Raw genomic sequence first — 22,130 nt, 5'->3', positions numbered from 1 at the left:
GACAGTCTACTCACTACTACCCCACCTTGCTCACCCAAGATGCATCTCAAGAGTGTCAAGAATAATAAATGAGTCCTAACTGGGTAGCTCAGTTGGTTAAAGCATTGTCCCAATACACCAAGGTTATGGGTTCAATCCCCAGTCAGGGCACAGACAAGAAGCAACTAATGAATGCATAAATAAGTGGAACAACAAATCAATGTTTCTTTTGCTCTCTCCCCCCCTTCCTCTCTTTCTCTGAAATCAATCAATAATTTTTTAAAAGAACAATAAATGAGAATTAAAAAATATTTTTTAAGTACATACCTGTTTTAGGCCATAATGCATTGACTGCAATTTCACCTTTAAATTCTTCTGCCATTCCAAGCACACACATAGACATACCATACTTAGCAATGGTATAAGCTGAAAGGAACCACAAGAAATAATAGTTAATTATGAAATAAATTAATTTCTTTCTATTACTATTTTTTCCTGATACATTTTTTAGAATTCTTTAATAATATAATAAATACAAAACATATTTTTTAAAAGATACTCTTTAAAAAAACAGTTTTTATGGAGGTATCTGAACAGGGAAAAGCTTCTTTATATATTTCCATCCTAATATTTTATTAAAGGAAAAGACACAATAATAAACTTTAATTTCCCTTAATATTATTGGAGTAAGTGACACTACTGTTTCTTAATCTGTTTTTTTTTTCTTTGTAAAGAATGAAAGTGATCATTTAAAGGGAAACTACTGCTAGTAAAATAATAACAACTAAAGGCTACAAACTTGTTTATTAACCTTGTCAATGAAAATAGAACTTATTTTAGTTTGCTTTGTGAAATAAGGACTAAGTCTCTGATACAACTATTTTAAAGGAGGTACTTACACATAAATCTTGTTATTTAACATACTTTGAATCATTAGTTTCATGGATAGTTTTTAACCAACTTTATTGAAGAACTAGAGGCCCGATGCACGAAATTCGTGCAAGGGGCTTGGCCCCTGCCTGCCTCGGCCCCTGCCTCCGCGGCTTTGTCCAGAAAGTCATCCAGAAGGAAGTCCGGTCTAATTAGCATATTATGCTTTTATTATTATAGATAAGTTACATTCAATAAAACACACTCATTGGGACTTGAGTGAGCTTTCTGGGATGATGGAAATGCATATCTTGATTTGGATGTTGGCTTTAGAGGTGTATACATTTGTCAAAACTCATCAAACTGAACCATTAAGATCTGCGCATTTTAATGAATATATATTATACCTAAATTCTATAATTACAGACAAAAGTTTAAGAATCTGCTTTCCAAAAATGCTACTGATTCTGCAGAGAAAATGTAATGCTGAATATATATGTAAATTGTGATTACATAATAGATGCACTGATTTAATGTAAAACAAATAAACAAACCATCCCCTCATCCTACCACCTACCACAGTGCTGTTTGAACCACAGTGGATTTAGGTTCAGTGGTGGGCTGAGATTGAGGATATGAGCAATTTTACTCTTTTTCAAATGAGGAATACATGCTTTAGACCTGAAAGCGAAAGAAAACACAAGCCAAATGAATAGTTTTCTAACAACCATCCCACTTTTAAAAGTTTTATTTTAATCTACTTCTACAGAGAAAATGAATTTGTTCAGTAATCTATAGAGTACTTTTGCTGTTTATTTTTACTCTTCTAGAATGAACATGGGAAAAGCAACTAATTTTTCAACCTTGAAACTTTGCTTAATGGCCTGACAAAATAATCTACTTGATGATAATAAGAAAATCCTTGGGCACATAGCCTTAAATCCAACAGAGGTTATCCTAAACTACATCCTTAAAAATTCTCCCTCCCCAACACACACTTCTCCCTCCCCAACACACAAACACACATACACACACACATACACACACACTTTTCAGTAACAGTTAATGTAATTGTCAGCCAGCACAGCTTGTACTGTGCAAAGAACATGGGTATTCCAGTCAGACACACCTCGGTTCAAATCCTCCTTCTGCCCCTTCCTTGTGTGATCCTGGGGAAAATATATAGCATTCTACTTCTCAGTTTTCTCATTGGTAAATGTTGGTAATACCTGCTACCATCTAGGGTTGACCAAGGGATTAAAATGAGATGACATATATGAGATATTTAAAACAGTACATATGCTAAACCCATGAAATAAACTACTGCTATTATTACTATTATATAGGTTGACTTATTTCATCTTTAGTAGATGTGATATTCCTACTATGCTGGAATTGTAATTTAATAACATAACTCCCAATACATTTCCAAAGTTACTTTGCACCAGTATGGAATGCAATATGCCTTTGGGAGCAATATTAAGTTTTTGGTTTTTTTAAATACTGTTTATAAAGGTAGGCAATTTATTTTACAGGAGACTCAAGTCCAATATTTAAAATTTTTTCATTATTAAGCTATACCATGTTAAATATTGTAGCTTAATAATTTTATAGCTTTTCATTTTATTTCACATTCAATAACTTCTAAAACTTTGAACTTTTCCACTCTTCTTTCAAGTCAGTTTTCTTATTGCAATACTAGAGGACCGATGCACAAAATTTGTGCAAGGGGCTCAGCCCTCGCAGCCTCGGCGGCTTGCCTCAGCCCTTGCAGCCCTAGCTTCGTCCAGAAGGTTGTTTGGCTGTCTGGTCTAATTAGCATATTACTCTTTTATTATTATAGATTCTTGGAACCATCAGCAATGTCTTTTCAAGTTTATAAACCAATTACAATCAATATCACTAATGGATTTTTATATATATTATTCCTTTCCAAAGGTGCTTTACTTTTATGGGGGTGAGGTGGGGAGGGGCAACCAATATTAGAGCTGATAGTGATTAAAACAGTGAACTGCACCTCAAAACATCAATAGGAAACAAACTAAATCTAATCCAGGCATAAGACCATATTTCACATTCAAAGGAATGTAGTTTAGGCCATCATTTTCATGTTTAGAAAATGACCTCAGGATAGATAAGGGTCCAAATTGTTCTTGCCAAATGGGTTTCCAAAGACATAATTTCACAAGGAATGAACAATGAGAACCATGCATTTGTGTTTACATAAGTCATAATGTCAAGTAAAAAAGCCAAGCCTTTGACCTATTTTTGGGGAATTGAACTGGGAATTCTCTCTTAAGTGGCAAAGAGAGTCAATTTCCTCAACAATACACTGGCCACACAATCTTGCCATACAGTAGATGATCATGTTTGTATTCAACATGAGTAAAGCACTGATCTGTTTGTGTTTCAAATCATGGAGGTGTATTTAGTACTTAGACTTCATAACATAGTCCATTTTTTACTTTTTAGCAAGACACTTTTTGTGTCTTTGTATCTAGTGAACAATACAATGAACAAACTTAATTTCTGCACCTCTGTGGAACATTTCTACAGTAGGTAAGTTTTTTCAAAAATATAATTTTATTCATTTCAGAGAGGAAGGGAGAGGGAGAGAGAGAGAGAAACATCAATGATGAGAGAGAATCATCAATTGGCTGCCTCCTGCATGCCCCACACTGGGGATCAAGCCCGTAACCTGGGCATGTGCCCTGACCAGGACTCGAAACATGACCTCCTCTGGTTCACAGGTCTACGCTCAATCACTGAACCACACCAGCTGGGCATCATTGATGTTTTTCTCTCTCTCTTCCTCTCTGAAATAAATAAAAATATATTTGAAAATAAATAAATAAATAATGTGATTCATAATGAGCTTCCTGTTATTTATATAACTAAAACCCAAGTGTTTTTCAAAGGAAGGGGAGACTATTGCTGGCTTGAGTAATTAGAAGACTTGGTATGCATATATAGGGTGTTCCCATAAAATATAGACACACACTTTGAATAATTATAAAGGCAGTGTTTATTAAAATATATTTCATTTTCAAAATTGAGCTAACAGCTACTAAAGTGTGTATATATATTTGGGGGATACCCTGTATGTATTTCTTCATACAAATGTTTGAAAATACATGAGCTATACTTTAGTATTTATTAGATTTACAGGGAAAAAAAGGATCTCTGAATAAAACAATTTATTTAAAATACTATCTACTAACTTGGAGCACTTTTAGGCCTTTTGACTGGATTTTAAACTGTATTGCCAATCTGCTTCAAATCTGTTTACTACTATCTTCTAAGAAAACATTACAACATTTTCCCTGACAATTCTTTTTTTTTTCCTTTCTAAACAAAGTATTTTTGTAAATTTAGATGAGTTTTCTTTTAAAACATATTTTTATTGATTTCAGAGAGGAAGGGAGTGGTAGAGAGAGATAGAAACATCAATGATGAGAAAGAATCATTGATTGGCTGCCTTCTGCACACCCCCTGTTGGGGATCAAGCCCACAACCTAAACATGTGCCCTTGACCGGAATTGAACCCGGGACCCTTCAGTCCGCAGGCTGATGCTCTATCCACTGAGCCAAATCGGCTAGGTCTCTCCCCGACAATTCTTTAACTTACGTAAGGTAGGTGCCTCTGGTGTTGACACTCATCATCAAATCCACCCTCTTCGTAGGTGTTTCCAATGTGTTGGTCAAGCTAATAGCACTGGCATTATTCACCAAGACATCAATTCCTGTTTTCAAATAATCAACTTCCTATTAATGTAATTTAAACTTAATAACAAAAAGAAATAAAAACATTTACTCTGTGTAGTTGAACCTAAGTTGGTTCACAAATACTTCTTTTAGATAAATTGACTAATCAATACACCAATATAAAACTAAGTAGCTGTGTCAAAATACCCAAATGATTTTCACTAGCACAATGGAGACAGGCCATCACCAGAGTTCCCTGTGAAACTACAAGGAGGCTTAGTCCTTGGTGGTTTGTAGCTTCCATTCTCATCTGTTCTCTTATGGCCTGGTCATCCCTCCTTGTCTCCAAGAACTTAAGATTAACTTCTTTAAAATTTTCCCTCTTCTCTAGCATCTTTCCAAAGCCTGCCCTCCTTCCAAGCACACAGATCTCCCTCCCTTCTAAGGCCCTTTCTGGTCTTGGGAACTGGGAAAAGAGAAAAGACCCAGAGTTTAAATTCCAGGCAAATCATCAAAGATCAAGTGTGTTTTGGGAACTCATTTATAAAATAAAATGAATCTAGAATAATGATTATTGCTGCACCTTGTATCCAGTCTTCCATCCCCAGCCACTGCATATGTAACATATGGTTATAGTAATTGAACAGAGGCAAGAGAATGGAATGGGATCTAAGGAACTACTTTCGGTTAGATGTATGTTATTGTCAAGATCCTAACCTTATATTGGATGGTAAATGTGTTATATTATTCAAAATAATTCTTGCCAAATAAAAAAAAAACACCCTCATTAGAAGGTTTTAAGCTACATTTCTATATGAACAATACTCATTTTTAGTTATACTCCAAAGACTCAGAAAAAATTTTTAATTAAAGTTATAGTTACACCTATATTTTATCAATATTCAGTAATTATTTCAGAATTATGGCACTACCTCCAAATTTCTCAACTGCTTTCTCCACTGCATTACTGATTTGCTGTTCATCTCTCACATCAACAATACATGGCAAGGCCTTTCCTCCAGCGGCTTCAACTATGAAGAATAAAGAAACAAAAAGAGCATTAAAGCATGTAAATATTAAACCTTTCATTCTGATCTGAGTCAAAAGAAATAAGTACCCTATTTTCAGAAAATCAATATAAATAACTATGTCTTATACTCACTAGTGACTCCACCCCTACAGTAGGACAGATTGTCTAACCCATATCCAGCCTCAAACTAGATAGACTAGTTCCATTAAAAAACAAAGAGGAATTTTAAAATTCTATTAAAAAGCTAAAAAAGGAAGGTAATCTTAAAAAACTATTATGAGCCCTGGCCAGTTTGGTTCAATGGTTGAGCATCAGCCTGAGGACTAAATGGTCGTGGGCTCAATTCCCAGTCAAGGGCACCAAGGCCATGTACCTCAGCTGTGAGTCTGATCCCCATCTCTGGTCAGGGCTCATGTGGGAGGCAAACAGTCAATGTGTCTCTCACAATGTTTCTCTTTCTCTCCCTCCCTTCCACTCTCTCTCTTGGGATCAATGGAGAAAATATCCTTGAGTGAGGATTTTTTTAAAAAAAACCATTATGAAAAATTTCAAAAAATGTAAAGAACAGTATAATAAACTACCATGAATCTATCACCTATCTATATATATAAAAGCCTAAGCGACCATCCAACCATCCAATCAGTAGCTATGACATACACTGACCACCAAGGGGCAGACACTCAATGCAGGAGCTGCTGAGCTGTGGGGACTTGGCAGCTGTGGTTCTCAGGTGATGCACCCGGAACCAGAGAGGAGGGAGCCCCATTCCAGGGTGTGTCACCCAAGAACTGTCCTCTCGCAATCCGGGACCCATTGGGGGATGCTGGAGAGCCGGTTTCAGCCTGATCCCTGCAGGCCAGGCCGAGGGACCCCACCGGTGCATGAAACCGTGCACTGGGCCTCTAGTCTTCAATGATTGTTAATGTTTAGCCAGTACAATTTATCTACATCCAACCTCATTTTGTCTTTTGCTGGTGTATTTTTTTTTTTTTTGCTCCTCACTCGAAGATATTTTTCCATTGATTTTTAGGGAGGGTGGGAAAGAGAGGGAAAGACATAGAGAAACATTGATGTGAGAGAAACACATCAATTGGTTGCCTTCTGCACATGCCCTGACTAGGGCCTAGGCCGGGGAGGAGCCTGCAACTGAGGTACGTGCCCTTAACCTTGATTGAACCCGGGATCTTTTGGGTCCAAAGGCCGACGCTTTATGCACTGAGCCAAACCAGCTAGGGCTGCTGGTATATTTTAAGACAAATCCCAGACATCACTTCATTCATCAATATTTGATACGTATTAACATAACCACAGTACTATTAAAATAACTTACAAAACCAACAACCTCAGGTGAAGTTGAATTTTTAAGCTCTCCCTCCTGGCACTGTGCCTGGCACAATGCCTTGAATATAAGCACTCGGTAATTATTTGTGGACTGAAAGTGTTAAAATAATGACTTGAAAATGGTGCAGAAAATAAATAACATGGAGAGCTTTTTCAAAGTGTTCACATCATCCACCTCTCAAATTCTTTATTTCCACTCTCCCATTCTCCACTCAGATCCAAGAACAACTGCCCTCATGAGACACACACCATTTTTAACGGGAGTCTCTCATATCACTCAAAGTGCTGGAGGAGAAAAACAGTTCCCAATCACTGCTCTAAGGTGACAAAATACTTTTAAGCAGATAAACTTATTTTTAAGGTAGCTTTCAAAGAGCTATAATTAAACGCTCCAGTAAATTATCTATGTATTACAACCATGATGAGGATATTTCATGAAATGGCGTTGTCACACTCACTTTCTTCAGCAGCAGTATAGATTGTGCCTGGAAGTTTGGGGTGTGCTTGAGTGGTCTTCGCAGCAATGACAATATTTGCTCCATCCTTTGCTGCTTTCAATGCAATAGCTTTGCCAATACCACGGCTTGCACCTGTGATAAAAACTGTACATCCTGCCAGCTTCCTACAACAGAACAAATGTGACTTTATTAAAAACCTCAATGCTTTATTTACTTACCAGTATGAAGAACGTATGTATATCTATATCTATATATATCTATCTATATCTATATATATGTGTAATGTTTCCTCCTCTATGAAACTTTCTCTAAACCCTTCTCCCTCCCCATCTGATTAGCTAATAACTCTACTGTACTCGCCCTGGCTGGTTTGGCTCAATGGATAGAGCGTCGGCCTGCGGACTGAAGGGTCCCAGGTTCGATTCCGGTCAAGGGCATGTGCCCGGGTTGCGGGCTCAATCCCTGGTGGGGAACATGCGGGAGGCAGCCATTGATGTTTCTCTCATCATCGATATTTCTATCTCCCTTCCTCTCTGAAATAAATAAAAATATATTAAAAAAAATAACTCTACTGTACTCGCATTGCACAATAATTTATAAATTATTTATTACAACTTCAGTTGGCCAGTCTTGCAGTGATTTGGCAAACAAAATCTGCTCAAATGAAAAATAAGTCTTAAAGAGAAACAAGGAGTTAATAAACTACATAAATATGTATTTTTCTCCCACAGAGAAGTCTTAACAAAGCTTATAAATGAGTGGTGGGGTTATGAATAAATTTTATTATATTCTTTATATTCTTTGGGATTTTTCATATTGTCTACATACCACTTAAAAGAAATAACCTAAAAGCAAATAATTGTTCAATGGATGCCATCTTTGTTCATAATAGCCAGAATGGAAACATTGTAAATGTCCATCAACTAATGAATGGATAAATAAAATGTGGTATATCCATACAGTGGAATATATTCAGCAATAAAAATGAATGAGGTACTGATCCAAGCTGCAACATGGAAGAACCTTGAAAATATTATGCTAACTGAAAAAAAGCTAGTTATGAAGGACCATGTGTTGGGTGATTCCATTTTATGACACTAGAGGCCCAGTGCACAAAATTGTGCACTCAGGGGACGAGGGGGGGAGGGCGGCCTTAGCCTGCCCTGCGCCCTCTCGCAGCCTGGGAGCCCTTGGGTGATGACCGACTGACGGCTTAAGCCTGCTCCCCCACTCATCCTTAGCGCTGCTGCGGAAGCGGGAGAGGCTCCCACCACCGACGCTGCACTTGCCAGCTGTGAGCCTGGCTCAGGGCTTCTGGTTGAGTGGTGTTCTCCCTGTGGGAGCGCACTGACCACCAGGGGGCAGCTCCTGCATTGAGCATTTGCTCCCTGGTGGTCAGTGCGTATCACAGCGACCAGTCGTTCCACCATTTGGTCGATTTGCATATTAGCCTTTTATTATATAGGATATCCAGAATCAACAAATCTACAGAGAAACAAAAATTAGTGGTTGCCTAGAGCTGGGGGGTGGGGAAGTTGGGGATTGATAGCTGAGAGGTGTGGGTTTTCTTTTAGGGGTGATAAAAAAGATTTTAAAATTGATTGTGGTGATGGCTACACAACTCGGTGAATATACTAAAAGTCACCGAATTGTGTATTTTTAAAAAATATTTTTATTGATTTCAGAGAGGAAGGGAGAGGAGAGAAACAGCAATGATGAGAGAGAATCATTGATTGGCTGCCTCCTGCATGTCCCACACTGGGGATCAAGCCAGCAACCCTGGCATGTGCCCTGACCAGGAATCAAATCATGACCTCCTGGTTCATGGGTCAATGCTCAACCACTGAGCCATGCTGGCTGGGCTGAATTATATACTTTAAGTGAGTGAATTGTGTGGTATGTTAATTACATCTCAATAAAGCTGTTAAACATACAAACCTAGAAAACTGGCAAAGAAGCTCAAGGTATTGATCAAAAGATTCTCTAATCCAAATGTACTGAGGAAAGTTATCTGAGCCTATTCACTTTTTACATTCATCCACCTTAACTTTAAACCAGGGGTCCTCAAACTTTTTAAACAGGGGGCCAGTTCACTGTCCCTCAGACCGTTGGAGGGCCGGACTATAGTTTTAAAAAAAAAAAAACTATGAACAAATTCTTATGTGCACTGAGGGCCCGGGACGAGTCGGCTGCTAAGCAGGACAGGCAGAGGCACCGGGCAGGTCGGATAAATGTCCTCGGCGGGCCGCATGTGGCCCGCAGGCCATAGTTTGAGGACCCCTGCTTTAAACATTATACTTACTCAGTTGTTAGGTAAGAAGAAAATATCAAAAATAAAGTCAGATAAGAGGGAAGGAAACCCACTTTCTTGTTTACTTTCTAAAGGCAAATAAGAAAGGATTTTTAAGAAAAATAAAGAGAGGACAGCAAAAGTGACAACAATGACAAAGAGAAAAGGGGACAGTAACCAGAGACAGGAGTAATATATAAGCAGGCATATTAACAAAAGAACATAAGGCTCTTGCCAAGATCTGGAGGAGTGACCAGAGATGGTATGACAAGGGTTTAACCAGGAAGGGGAGTGGAGCAGTGAGGAAGAAACAGAGAGGTGGCAACTATTTTTAGTGAAGTATAGTAAACATACAAAAAAGCATATAAACCAAAGTATATAGTTTAAAGAACAAAATAAAATGAATACCAAGAATACCAAGAAACAAAAACAGAACATTAATAATACCCCAGAAACTGCCTGTCTATTCCTAATTCTATCCTCCTTCTTCCTCCCCCACCTATTAAAATAGTAACAACTACTTTATTTTTTATATTTTTAAAGAACAGTTGACATACAATATTATATTAGTTTCAGGTGTACAATGTAATGATCTGACATTTATATAGCTTACTAGATGCCCAGTGCATGAAAATTCATGCACTGGAGGAGAGGGTCCCTCAGCCCGGCCTGCCCCCTCTCACAGTCTGGGAGCCCTCAGGAGCGGGAGGCGACCTGGCGATCGGGGGAAGGCGACACCCCCAACACACCTCTGCTGCTGCCACTGCCAGCAGCGCAAACCTCGGCCAGCCCTGGTTACCTGAACCTCGGGCGGCCCTGGGCGGCTGGGCAGTCACCATCTGAGGCTTGCCTGTGCCTTGGGCCGGCCCTAGGCAGCTGGGCAGCCAACATCCGAGGTTTGCCTGTGCCTCAGGCCGGCCCTGGGCAGCTGAGGGGCTGAGGGGACTGGGGGACTCTGGAGGCAGGTGCGCAGAGCAGCCGGACATGCTTGGTGGCGGGCCCAGCCGTGCCGCGAGCCTGCTACCCCAGCGGGGCCGAGGGGACTGGGCACCACCATCTTGTGGCTGTGGGCACTTCCATCTTTGAGGGCATGGCAGTCAATTAGCATATTCCCTCCTTATTGGCTGTGGACACCACCATCTTTGTGAGGGCATGACAGTCAATTAGCATATTCCCTCTTTATTAGATAGGATGACCATGGTAAGTCTGGTAACCATATGTCATCATATAATGATATTATTGACTACATCCCCTATGCTGTACATTACATCCCTATGATTTACTTACAAGTTTGTACTTCTTAATCCCCTTCATCTTTTCACCCATGTCCCCATACTCCTCCTCTCTGGCAACCTCAGTTTGTTCTATGTATCTATAAGTCTGTTTCTTTTTTGTTGTGTTTATTTCTTGGATTCCACATATAAATTAAACCAGGCAGTATTTTTCTTTCTCTGGGTTACTGCACTTAGCACACTTAGCATAACACTCCCTAAGCCCAGCCATGCTGTCACAATTGTTAAGATTTCATTATTTTTGTGGCTGAATAATATTCCATTGTGTATTTTCTTTATTTATCTTTTGATGGACACCTAGGGTGTTTCCATATCTTACCTATTGTAAATAATGCTGCAATAAACACAGGGGTGCATATATCTTTTTAAATTAGTGTTTTCATTTTCTTTGAATATATACCCAGAAGTGGTATTGCTGGATCCTATGGTAATTCTATTTTCAATTTTTTGAGGAAACTCCATACTGTTTTTCATAGAGACTGCACCAACTTACAACCCCACCAACAGTGCACAAGGGTTCTCTTTTCTCTACATGCTTGCCAATACTTGTTATATGTTGCTTTTTAGATAACAGCCATTCTGACAGGTGTGAGGTGATATTTCATTGTGGTTTTTATTTGCATTTCCATTTGTATGTCTTCTTTGAAGAAATATTTATTCAGTTGCTCTGCCCATTTTTTAATTGAGTTTTTGGTGTGTGTGTTTTTTTTTTTTTATGTTTGTTGAGTTGTATGAGTTCTTTCTATATTTTAGATATTAACCCCTTATCGAGTATATCATTTGCAAATATCTTCTCCCATTTGGTAGGTTGCCTTTTTGTTTTTTTGTTGGTTTCAAAGCAAAAATAAACAAATGGGACTACATCAAATTAAAAAGGTTTTGCACAGCAAAGTAACAACTACTTTAAATATTACTCATTCCCATGAGGCCAGTGTGGATCAGTGGTTGAGCATCGAACTATGAACCAGGAGGTTACGGTTTGATTCCCAGTCAGGGCACATGCCTGGGTTGTGGGCTCAATCTCCAGTCAGAGGCGTGCAAGAGGCAGATGATCAATGATTCTCTGTCATCACTGATGTTTCTATCTCTCTCTCCCTCTCCCTTCCTCTCTCTAAAAATAATAAAATATAATTTAAAAAATAAATAAATATTACTCATTTCCTTGGTTTCTTTATTATTCCCAATACCCTACATACCCACGTCTAAGCCAGGGCCAAATCTGTCCATTCATCTGTTAGTGTTTTTACAGATGAACATTTATGCTCAATTTGATTCTAGCGAACACTTAATTTGAACCCCAATTAAGTGAAATATTACCTCTCTGTTATGGATTGAATTGTATCTATCAAAAGGATATGTTCAAGTCCTAACCTTCAATATGTCAGAATGTGACCTTATTTGGAAAGAGTTATTACAGATGTAATTATTATACATGCAGATGTAATTAGATGAGATCATATTAAAATAGGGTAGTCCTGCCCTGACCAGTTTGGCTCAGTGGATAGAGCTTCGGCCTGCTGATTGAAAGGTCCCAGGTTCGATTCCAGTCAAGGGCATGTACCTTGGTTGCGGGCACATCCCCAGTAGGAGGTGTGCAGGAGGCAGCTGATCGATGTTTCTCTCTCATCGATGTTTCTAACTCTCTATCCCTCTCTCTTCCTCTCTGTAAAAAATCAATAAAAAATATATTTAAAATAAATAAATAAATAAATAAATAAATAAATAAATAAATAAATATAAAATACGGTAGTCCCTTCATCCAATATGACTGGTGCCTTTTTTTTTTTTAATCCTCACCTGAGGATATTTTTTTAGAGAGAGTGAAAGGGACAGAGGGTGGAGGGAGGCAGAGAGAGAGAGAGGGAGGGAGTGAGGGAGGGAGAGAGAGAGAGAGAGAGAGAGAAACATCGATGTGAGAGAGATATATTGATTGGTTGCCTCCCACATGTGCCTCAACTGGGGGGGCTGGGGACTGAATCTGCAACCCAAGTCTGTGTCCTTGACTGGGAATCAAATTCATGACCTTTCTATGTGCGGACTGACGTTTTAACCACTTAGCCACACCAGCCACGGCATGACTGGTATCTTTAAAAGAGAAGGGAAAATTATGTGGATAGACACAGGAAGAGTATCATGTGATGACAGCTGCAAGCTAAGAATGCCAAGGATTGCCAGCAGCTAGGAAGAGGCAAGGAAGGGTTCTATCCAAAATTTCAGAGGATTTAGGGCCCTGCTGATTCTTTGATTTCAGACTTCTGGCCTCCAGAATTGTGAATTCATTTCTGTTTTAAGCCACTCAGAGTACTTTGTGGTGCTTTGTTATGACAGTACTACAAACCTACTACACTCTCTCCTTCTCTCCAAAAAGAGTTTAAGTCCTCTCATTAGTAGAATCTGTATTACAAAAAAAAAAAAGAAAGTACTCAATTATTTTGAATTTCACCAATAAAAAATATTATGGAAATTGGTTTTCTCGTGATATATATATAACTACATAATGGCTCCAATTTTGCCTCTTGCCCACAAAGCCTAAAATATTTACCCTATGACCTTTACAGAAAAAGTTTTGCCTAACCAGTCTAGACAATACACTGTTTATTTTTTGCCTAACTTTGAATTTTATATCATAGATTCATACAGTAAATGTTATTCTAAGATTTGCTTCTTTCCAAGAATCAATTTTTTATTATTAATTTGTTTTTTTTGAAAAATGCCACTTTCTTTTTAATTTATTTTTATTTTTTTGTTAATCCTCACCTGAGGATATTTTTCCATTGATTTTTAGGGAGAGTGGAAGAGAGAGGGAAAGACAGAGAGAAACATAAATGTGAGAAACATATCAGTTGGTTACCTCCTGCACGAGTCCTGACCAGGGCCCAGGCCAGGGAGGAGCCTGCAACCAAGGTACATACCCTTGACTGGAATCAAACCTGGGACCCTTTGGTCTGCAGGCTGATGCTCTATCCACTGAGCCAAACCAGCTAGGGCCAAAATAATTAATTTTTAAAATGAATATATAATATTCCATATATGAATATACTATGAAGTATTTATTCATTCTACTGTTTATGGATGTTGGGGGTGGTTTTCAGGTGTTTTGGTGTTTCTTTTTTGTATTATGAACAATACTGCTATAAATATTCTTGTACATTTCTTCCAGTCACATGTGTGAGAGTTTGTCTAGGGCATATATATTTACTGGTGAAACTGCTAGATTATAGGACATTGTTGAAGGTTAAACATGGCTACAAATCCTTTGGCATTCCTTCCATCAAAAGGAGCATATTTTCCCCCTTCCCTTGAGTCTGGGTTAACCTTAAAATCTTTTTTTTTTTAACAACAAAATATGATGAAAGTGATATTCTGGAACTTTCAAGCCTAGGCTATGGATGACTGGCAGCTTTTGCTTTCTCTCTCTCAGAAGCCAAATGTCATGCTGCAAAGAACAAGGACTGATCTATACTAATAAAAGGGTAACATGCTAATTAGACTGGACGTCTTCCGGACATCTATCCGGACGTCCTTCCGCACAAAGCACGGTGGCAGGGGCTGAGGCACAGGTGGTTGGGGGTGACCAGACCAGCAGGGGCGGGCAGTTAAGGGCAACCAGGCCAGCAGGGGAGGGCAGTTAGGGGCGATCAGGCCGGCAGGCAGGTGAGCAGTTAGGAGCCAGTGGTCCCAGATTGCAAGAGGGATGTCCGAATGCCAGGTTAGGCCTGATGTTAAACCGGCAGTCAAACATCTCCCGAGGGGTCCTGGATTGGAGAGGGTGCAGGCTGGGCTGAGGGACACCACCTCCCATGCACAAATTTCATGTACCGGACCTCTAGTTACTGAATAATAAAGACCATTTGAGAAAGGATCTGCAGGGTGACGCCATTTAGGACATTTCAAAGGACCCAGCTAAATGCAGCCATATGAATGATCTCAACTTCTAGTATGGAGAGCAGAAACCACTCAACCCAAAGATCTGTGAATAATAATAAATCATTGGTTTATCTTTTAATTGTGCTCTTTAATCTACCCAGAATTTTTGTATATAAATTGAGGTAGGGATCCAATTATACTTCTTCCCATATGAATAACCAACTGCCAAAGTCTGAAAAGCCCATCTTTCCTACAGATATTTAATGCCAGCCTTGTTCAAGCCTGAGTCTCCTACCCTAGCCAGTTTGGGTAAGTGGATAGAGCATCTGCCCTCGGACTGAAGGGTCCTGGGTTTGATTCCAGTCAAGGGCATGTACCTCAGTTGGTGTTGCAGGCTCGATCTGGGCACTGGTCAGGGCAAGTGTGAAACGCAACGAACTAATCTGTCTCTCTCACATAGATGTTTCTTTCTCTCCCCCTCCCTTCCACTCTCTCTAAAAAGAAGTCGATGGAAAAATATCCTCACATGAGGCTTAACAACAACAAAATAAAGATCGAGTCTCCAGAAATAAATAGATCTCTTTCTTGGCGTTCTTTTCTGTTCCACTGGCCTACAAAAATTGCAGTGTCTTAACTATAATAGCTTCATCAGTCCTGATAACTGATAATGCTAATACTTCTAATTTGTTCTTCAAGAGTTTCTTGGCTATACTTGAACCTTCGGCTTTTCCACATATATTTCAGAATCAGCTTAGCTAACTGCATAAATAAAATCAGTTGGAATTTTGCCAAAACCGGTTTGGCTCAGTGGATAGAGCATCGGCCTGCGGACTGAATGGTCCCAGGTTCGATTCCGGTCAAGGGCATGTACCTTGGTTGCGGGCATATCCCCAGTGGGAGGTGTGCAGGAGGCAGCTGATCGATGTTTCTCTCTCATCGATGTTTCTGACTCTCTATCCCTCTCCCTTCCTCTCTGTAAAATATCAATAAAAATATATTTTAAAAAAAAATCAGTTGGAATTTTGATAGAAATCGTACTAAGTCTATAATTAAATTTGGAAAGAACAGATATCTTTATGATACTGAGTGTTCCAATCCAGGAACATGGTATCACTCTCTATCTATTTAAGACTTCTTTAGTATCTTTCAATAAATTGTATCATTTTCGACAGAAAGGTATTACAAATCTTCCGTTGGCTTTATTCCCAGGTACATCATTGTTTTTAACTTTTAATTTGTAAATAATTTATAAGAAAAATTGCAATAAAAACAGTACAAAGAATACACATATGTCCTTTGCTCAGATTCATATATTGTTAACATTTTGCCCTACTGCTTTAGCATTTATGCTCATTCAGTCTTTCCTTTTCTCTTCCCGTGTATCTTTTTTTTTAAACTAGTTAAACGCAAGTTGAATATGTCATAGCCTGTTATTTTACATAACCACTGTAGAGTTATCAACTTCAGTAAATATTACACTGATACAATAACTACTTTTATATACTGCCAATATTTTAATTTTGTCAATTGATGCAATAATATCCTTTTTAAAAAATATATTTTTTTATTGATTTCAGAAAGAGGAAGGGAGAGGGAGAGAGACAGAAACATCAATGATGATGAGAATCCGATCAGCTGCCTCCTGCAGCCTTCTACTGGGTATCAAGCCCACAATTCAGGCATGTGCCCTGACCAGGAATCGAACCGTGACATCCCGGTTCATAGGTCGACATTAAGCCACTGAGCCATGCTGGCCGGACCAATAATACCCTTTAGAGCAGTGGTCACAAACCTTTTGGACCTCACGGACCACTGTTTGGCGACTGCTGCTTTAGACTAACTTTTGCCCTCCAGTACATAAACCAGTTTAAGATCAGATAGTGCCTTTAGTTGTCATATCTCTTTAGTCTTCTTTAAACTAGAACATTTTTGCAACCTCTCTTGTCTTTTATGATATTGATTTTTTGAAGAATACAGTGCCACTTATTTTTAAAAATAAATGCTGCCCTAACCAGTTTTGCTCAGTGGATAGAGCGTCGGCCTGTGGACTCAAGGGTCCCAGGTTTGATTCCGGTCAAGGGCATGTACCTTGGTTGCAGGCACATCCCCAGTAGGGAGTATGCAGGAGGCAGCTGATCAATGTTTCTCTCTCATCAATGTTTCTAACTCTCTATCCCTCTCCCTTCCTCTCTGTAAAAAATCAATAAAATATATTTAAAAAAATAAAAATAAAAATAAATGCTTCTCCTGAAAAGAAGAAAGGAAGGAAGGACCCCAAATTCCTCACTACATAGTTGGCTAAAATTTACTAATGTAGAGATAACCTATACTACAACTTACCAAAATTCTCTGGTACCTGAAAATCAGAATAAAGGTGATAAATTTTTTAACTATTTTATTATGTTTTTAAAACATATTTTTATTGACTTGAGAGAGGAAGGGGGAGGGAGAGAAACATCAATGATGAGAGAGAAGCATCGATTGGCTGCTCCCTGCCTCACACTGGAGATCGAGCCTGCAACCTGGGCATGTGCTATGTCTGGGAATCGAACCCTGACCTCCTGGTTTATAGGTCGAGACTCAACCACTGAGCAACACCGGCCAGGCTATTTTAAAAAAGAAAATCACTTTAAAAAACTATACAAGCTATCTTAAAATAAGCATTCAAGAATAACCAGGAAAATTCTGAAAAAAGAATCCAAATGAAGCAGGAACTAGCCTTCCCAATATTAAAACAAGCTATCTTAAAATAAGCATTCAAGAATAACCAGGAAAATTCTGAAAAAAGAATCCAAATGAAGCAGGAACTAGCCTTCCCAATATTAAAACATTTTAGAAAACTAGAGTATTTAAAATAGCTTGGTACTGGTAATTGAAAAGACAGACCAAGTAATAGAATCCAAAAGTCAAGAATCAACCCATCTACATATAAGAATTCACTATATGATAGAGGTGGGATTTCTAACAGGAAGGAAAAGATCAATAGTCAGTCAACGGTGCTGGAACAACTATAAAGCCAACCAACTGAACCAAAATGAAGTGGGTTTCCTAATTCAATTCCTATGCCAAAATAATATGCAAAATATTATTTCATCTCAAAAGGTTGAAAAAACCTGAGATTCAAAGAAAATCCCAAAACAAAAATACTAGGCGAATACCTACCAATGGAAAAAATCTTTTTTAAAAGATGTTTTTATTGATTTGAGAGACAGAGAAGGGAGAGAGAGAAAGAAGGGAGAGGAGAGAGAAACATTGATAAGAAGAGAAACATTAATTGGCTGCCTCCTGCACAAGCCCCACTGGGGATCAAGCCCCAACCTGGGCATGTGCCCTTACCATAATTGAACCTGCAACCTCTCAGGTGCATAGGACAATACTCAATCAATGGAGCCACACTGGCCAGGGCCCAATTTTAAAAAATCTTGGCCCTGGCAGGTTTTGCTTAGTGGTAAGAGTGAGGAACGAAGGGTCTCGGGTTCGATTCCTGGTCAAGTGCACACCTCAGTTGCAGTTTTGGGGCGTGTGTGGGAGGCAACCAGCTGATGTGTCTCTCTCACACAGATGTTTCTCTCTGTCTCTCTCTCTTACTCCACCTCCTCCCTCCCTTCCACTCTTGCTCTAAAGATAAATCGGAAAGCCGAAACCGGTTTGGCTTAGTGGATAGAGCGTCGGCCTGCGGACTGAAGGGTCCCGGGTTCGATTCCGGTCAAGGGCATGTACCTTGGTTGCGGGCATATCCCCAGTGGGGGGTGTGCAGGAGGCAGCTGATCGATGTTTCTCTCTCATCGATGTTTCTAGCTCTCTATCCCTTTCCCTTCCTCTCTGTAACAAATCAATAAAATATATTAAAAAAAAAAAAGATAAATCGGAAAAATATCCTTGGGTGGGGATTAAAAAAATAAAAATACAAATCTTGGTTTAAGATGGCCTTATAGGTTTGCACAAAAACACAAACACCTTAAAAGAAAAGACTGATAACTATGACACAATAAAAACACATTCTACATGATAAATTACATAATCAAAGTCAAGATAAAGTTTAAAAACTGAGAAAAATATTTGTGATACATAACATAAAACAATTTTTTTTTAAATAGAGCTTTCAGAGATCAATCAAAAACTTTATTGTGTAAGCCAGGCAAAGAAAAAGATACAAAGATGGCTTTAAACCAGAATTTCTCAATTTCTGTACTACTGGCATTTTGAACTAGATAATTCTTTGCTCATTATAGGGTATTTACCAGCTTCCTGGACTCCAACTATTAGATACCAGCCTCTTAATTGTGGCAATCAAAAATGTTCCCGGCCCTGGCCGGTGTGGCTCAGTTGGTTGGGCATTGTCCCTTGCACCTGGAGGTAACCGGATTGGTTCCTGATCAGGATACATGCCCAGGTTGTGGGCTCAATCCCCAAGGGGGGGACATACAGGAGGCATCGAATCAGTATTTCTTTCTCTCCCTTCCTCTCTCTCTAAAATAAACAAACAAATAAATAAATAAATGTTCCCAGATATTTTCAAACGTCCTATGGGGTCAAAAGTGTTCTTTTGAGGACCACTGCTTTAAACATATCAAAGATCCTCATCCTCACTCATGATTCACATTTTTACTATAACGAGGTTCCATTTTTCCTCTAGATTTTTATCATCAAAACAAACATTTTTATTATCAAGCTGTTTGCCAATGTGTTGGATTAGGAAATCTCATTCATCCTTTTGGGCGTTCAACCTTTTTAGAGGGCTATTAGTATTAGCTATCAAAATTTAAAGTGCATATATTTTTTGATCCAGCAACCTCACTTCCAGGAACTTCTCATGTGGATATACTCAAATATGTGCAAAGAGGTGAATATGTGGATAATCACTGTAGCAAAGATGGTGTAACAAAAAACTAGAAATGATCTGATATCCAATGATGGATCTGGTTAAATAAATTATGGTACACCAATAGAATACTGTGTAACCATGAAAAGGAAAAAAGAGTCTGGCTGGTGTGGCTCAGTGGTTGAGCGTCGGCCTATAAACCAGATCATGGTTCGATTCGCAATCAGGGCACATGCCCAGGTTGTGGGCTCAATCCCCAGTGAGGGGGGGGGGGGGCATGCAGGAGGCAACAAATTGATGATTCTCTCTCATCATTGATGTTTCTATCTCTCTCTCCTTCTCCATTCCTCTCTCTAAAATCCATAAAAAATACTTTAAAAAAAAGGAAAGAAGAGTTATTTGTATTGAAAATGTGTGTCCTAAGACATATAGATACAAATAGCAAGGCCCAGAAGTTTGCTACCATTAAAAGTGGTGTATGCAATGCAATCTACAGAGGACGTATTATAGAACAGTACACTTGAAACATATAATCTTATTAACCAATGTCAACCCAATAAATTTAATAATTTTTAAAAATGTGGTGTGTGTGTGTTTATGGTGACATACAAAATCCTATCCTACCCTATATAATAAAAGGGTAATATGCAAATCAACCAAACAGTGGAACAACCAGTCGCTATGATGTGCACTGACCACCAGGGGATAGATGCTCAAAGCAGGAGCTGCCCAGCCAGAAGCGGGCTGACAGCTGGTGAGCGCAATGGTGGTGGTGGGAGCTTCTCCCGCCTCCACGGCAGCACTAAGTTGTCCAACTGCCAGCTTATGCGCAGGAAGCGGGCCTGAGCTGTCAGTTGGACATCCCCTGAGGGCTCCCTGACCACGAAAGGGTGCAGGCCGGGCTGAGGGACCACCCCTTACAGTGCACGAATGTTGTGCACCAGGCCTCTAGTATATTTATAAATGCACAGAATATTTTTGGAAAAATACCAGAGAGTAACAGAATTGTTAGTTAAGGATGACAAAAACTCAGTTTTGAGCTGTTTAAATCTTTTGGCCATGTGTTTGCATGTTTCAAGCAAATTACATAATGCGCATGCTACTTAGCTCAATACACCCATTCTTTATAGAAACAAAGCAGAAGAGTGGGTTCCCAGGAGCTGGGGAAGAGGGGAAGTTGTTTAAATGGGTATTGAGTTTTCTAAGTTGAAAAAGTTCTAAAGATTGGTTGCACAACAATGTGAATATACTTTTTGTATATGATGTTGTTAATCCTCACCCAAGATATTTTTCCATTGATTTTTAGAGAGAGTGGAAGGGAGTAGAGACAGAAAGCAGCAGATGGATTGCCTTCTCTACAAGGCCAGGGGTTCCAACTTGCAACCCAAGTACAAGCCCTTAACTGAAATGGAAAACGGGATCCTTGAGTCCACGGTGGGACGATCAATCCACTGAGCCAAACTGGCTAGGGCTGAATATACTTACTACTGAACTATACACTTAAAAATGGTTAAGATGGCAAATTTTATTGTGTATTTTACCACAATTAAAAATATTTTAAAAGCGAAAAAAATCCCCAGACAAAAATATCTATAAGATTAGTTTTATTTGTTACTAATTTGAAAATCACTTTTTAAATATTCCATTATTTTATTATTCCAGAATTGAGCGTTCTGCCCAAGAGAACAACGCATTAGTTGCACAAGTGTTCCAGTGACCTTTCACCTAGAACTTTCATGCCTTTAGCTATTGCTCAAGCCAAGATGGGGCCGGCCCTACGGGCGGCGGGGTAACCCACGGAGGACCCTTTACCTGCGGAAGAAGTTTATATATGGCTGCCACCTTGAAGTATACAACTTTGAGTTACTTTTCATGCGTTATCGCAATTCTAGGAACACTGCGTCCAGCGCGATCCAGCATTCCGGAGCGCGACGAGCAGCTTCATAAACCCTCCCACCGCCGCCGCCGCCGCCGGGCCCCTTGGGCCATCCACTCAGGCGCACTCCGCGCAGCCCGGTCTTTCCCCGCGGCTCCCCGATCCCCTTACCCGGTATTGGGTAACATGACTTTCGCAGTTCGGAATCGGGGCGACAGCAACGGCAGAGAGTGTATAGTGACAGGCTGTCCTTTCCTCCGCATTTAGTCCCGCCCCAGACCCCGCCCCGAGGCCCCGCCCCGAGGTCTGCGAGGACTGGGTGCTGGAAGCCGGATGTTGCTGAGTGCGCTTGCGCACGCAGTGGGCCCTCCCGGAGCTAGGCGCTAGTTACTACTTCCCCTTACCAGACCCTGGAAACCGGCTCTCTGCGCAAGCGCTGTAGGAGACAACTCTGCCCCGCCCCTCGCGCGGGCTCTACAGTGACAATTGGTCTCCAGCCCGCGCGTAGGTTACTGGGCGCGTCACCTGCTGCGTACGCCTTTTCACGGCCCATTAAGGATTCCTGGTCACAGGGCTGCGTTCCTTTGTCAGCGGGGTCTC

At 39.7% G+C, this 22,130-nt stretch overlaps 1 protein-coding gene across 4 annotated transcripts in view; it reads right to left on the bottom strand.

The window, feature by feature from the left end:
• Positions 1-21,829, bottom strand: part of HSDL2 (hydroxysteroid dehydrogenase like 2) — a 44,834-nt gene extending 23,005 nt beyond the window's left edge. The window contains exons 1-6 of one of the 4 annotated variants that reach the window (XM_080667716.1): positions 21,467-21,829; positions 7,384-7,547; positions 5,487-5,585; positions 4,478-4,592; positions 1,427-1,530; positions 307-405 (exon numbers count right to left, since the gene is read on the bottom strand). In XM_080667716.1, the coding sequence (XP_080523842.1) occupies positions 307-405; positions 1,427-1,530; positions 4,478-4,592; positions 5,487-5,585; positions 7,384-7,547; positions 21,467-21,528 (643 nt within the window). In that variant the 5' untranslated portion in view covers positions 21,529-21,829. The remainder of the gene's footprint in view (positions 1-306; positions 406-1,426; positions 1,531-4,477; positions 4,593-5,486; positions 5,586-7,383; positions 7,548-21,466) is intronic. The other 3 variants (XM_080667715.1, XM_080667718.1, XM_080667717.1) reach the window with 3 other exon arrangements.
• Positions 21,830-22,130: the final 301 nt, after the last annotated feature.

This window comes from Plecotus auritus (assembly GCF_963455305.1).
Source record: "Plecotus auritus genome assembly, chromosome: 5".
In the NCBI taxonomy this organism is placed as follows: Eukaryota; Metazoa; Chordata; class Mammalia; order Chiroptera; family Vespertilionidae; genus Plecotus; species Plecotus auritus.
Note: the sequence above shows the minus strand (reverse complement) of the source record. Positions and strands in the feature narration are given on the sequence as shown.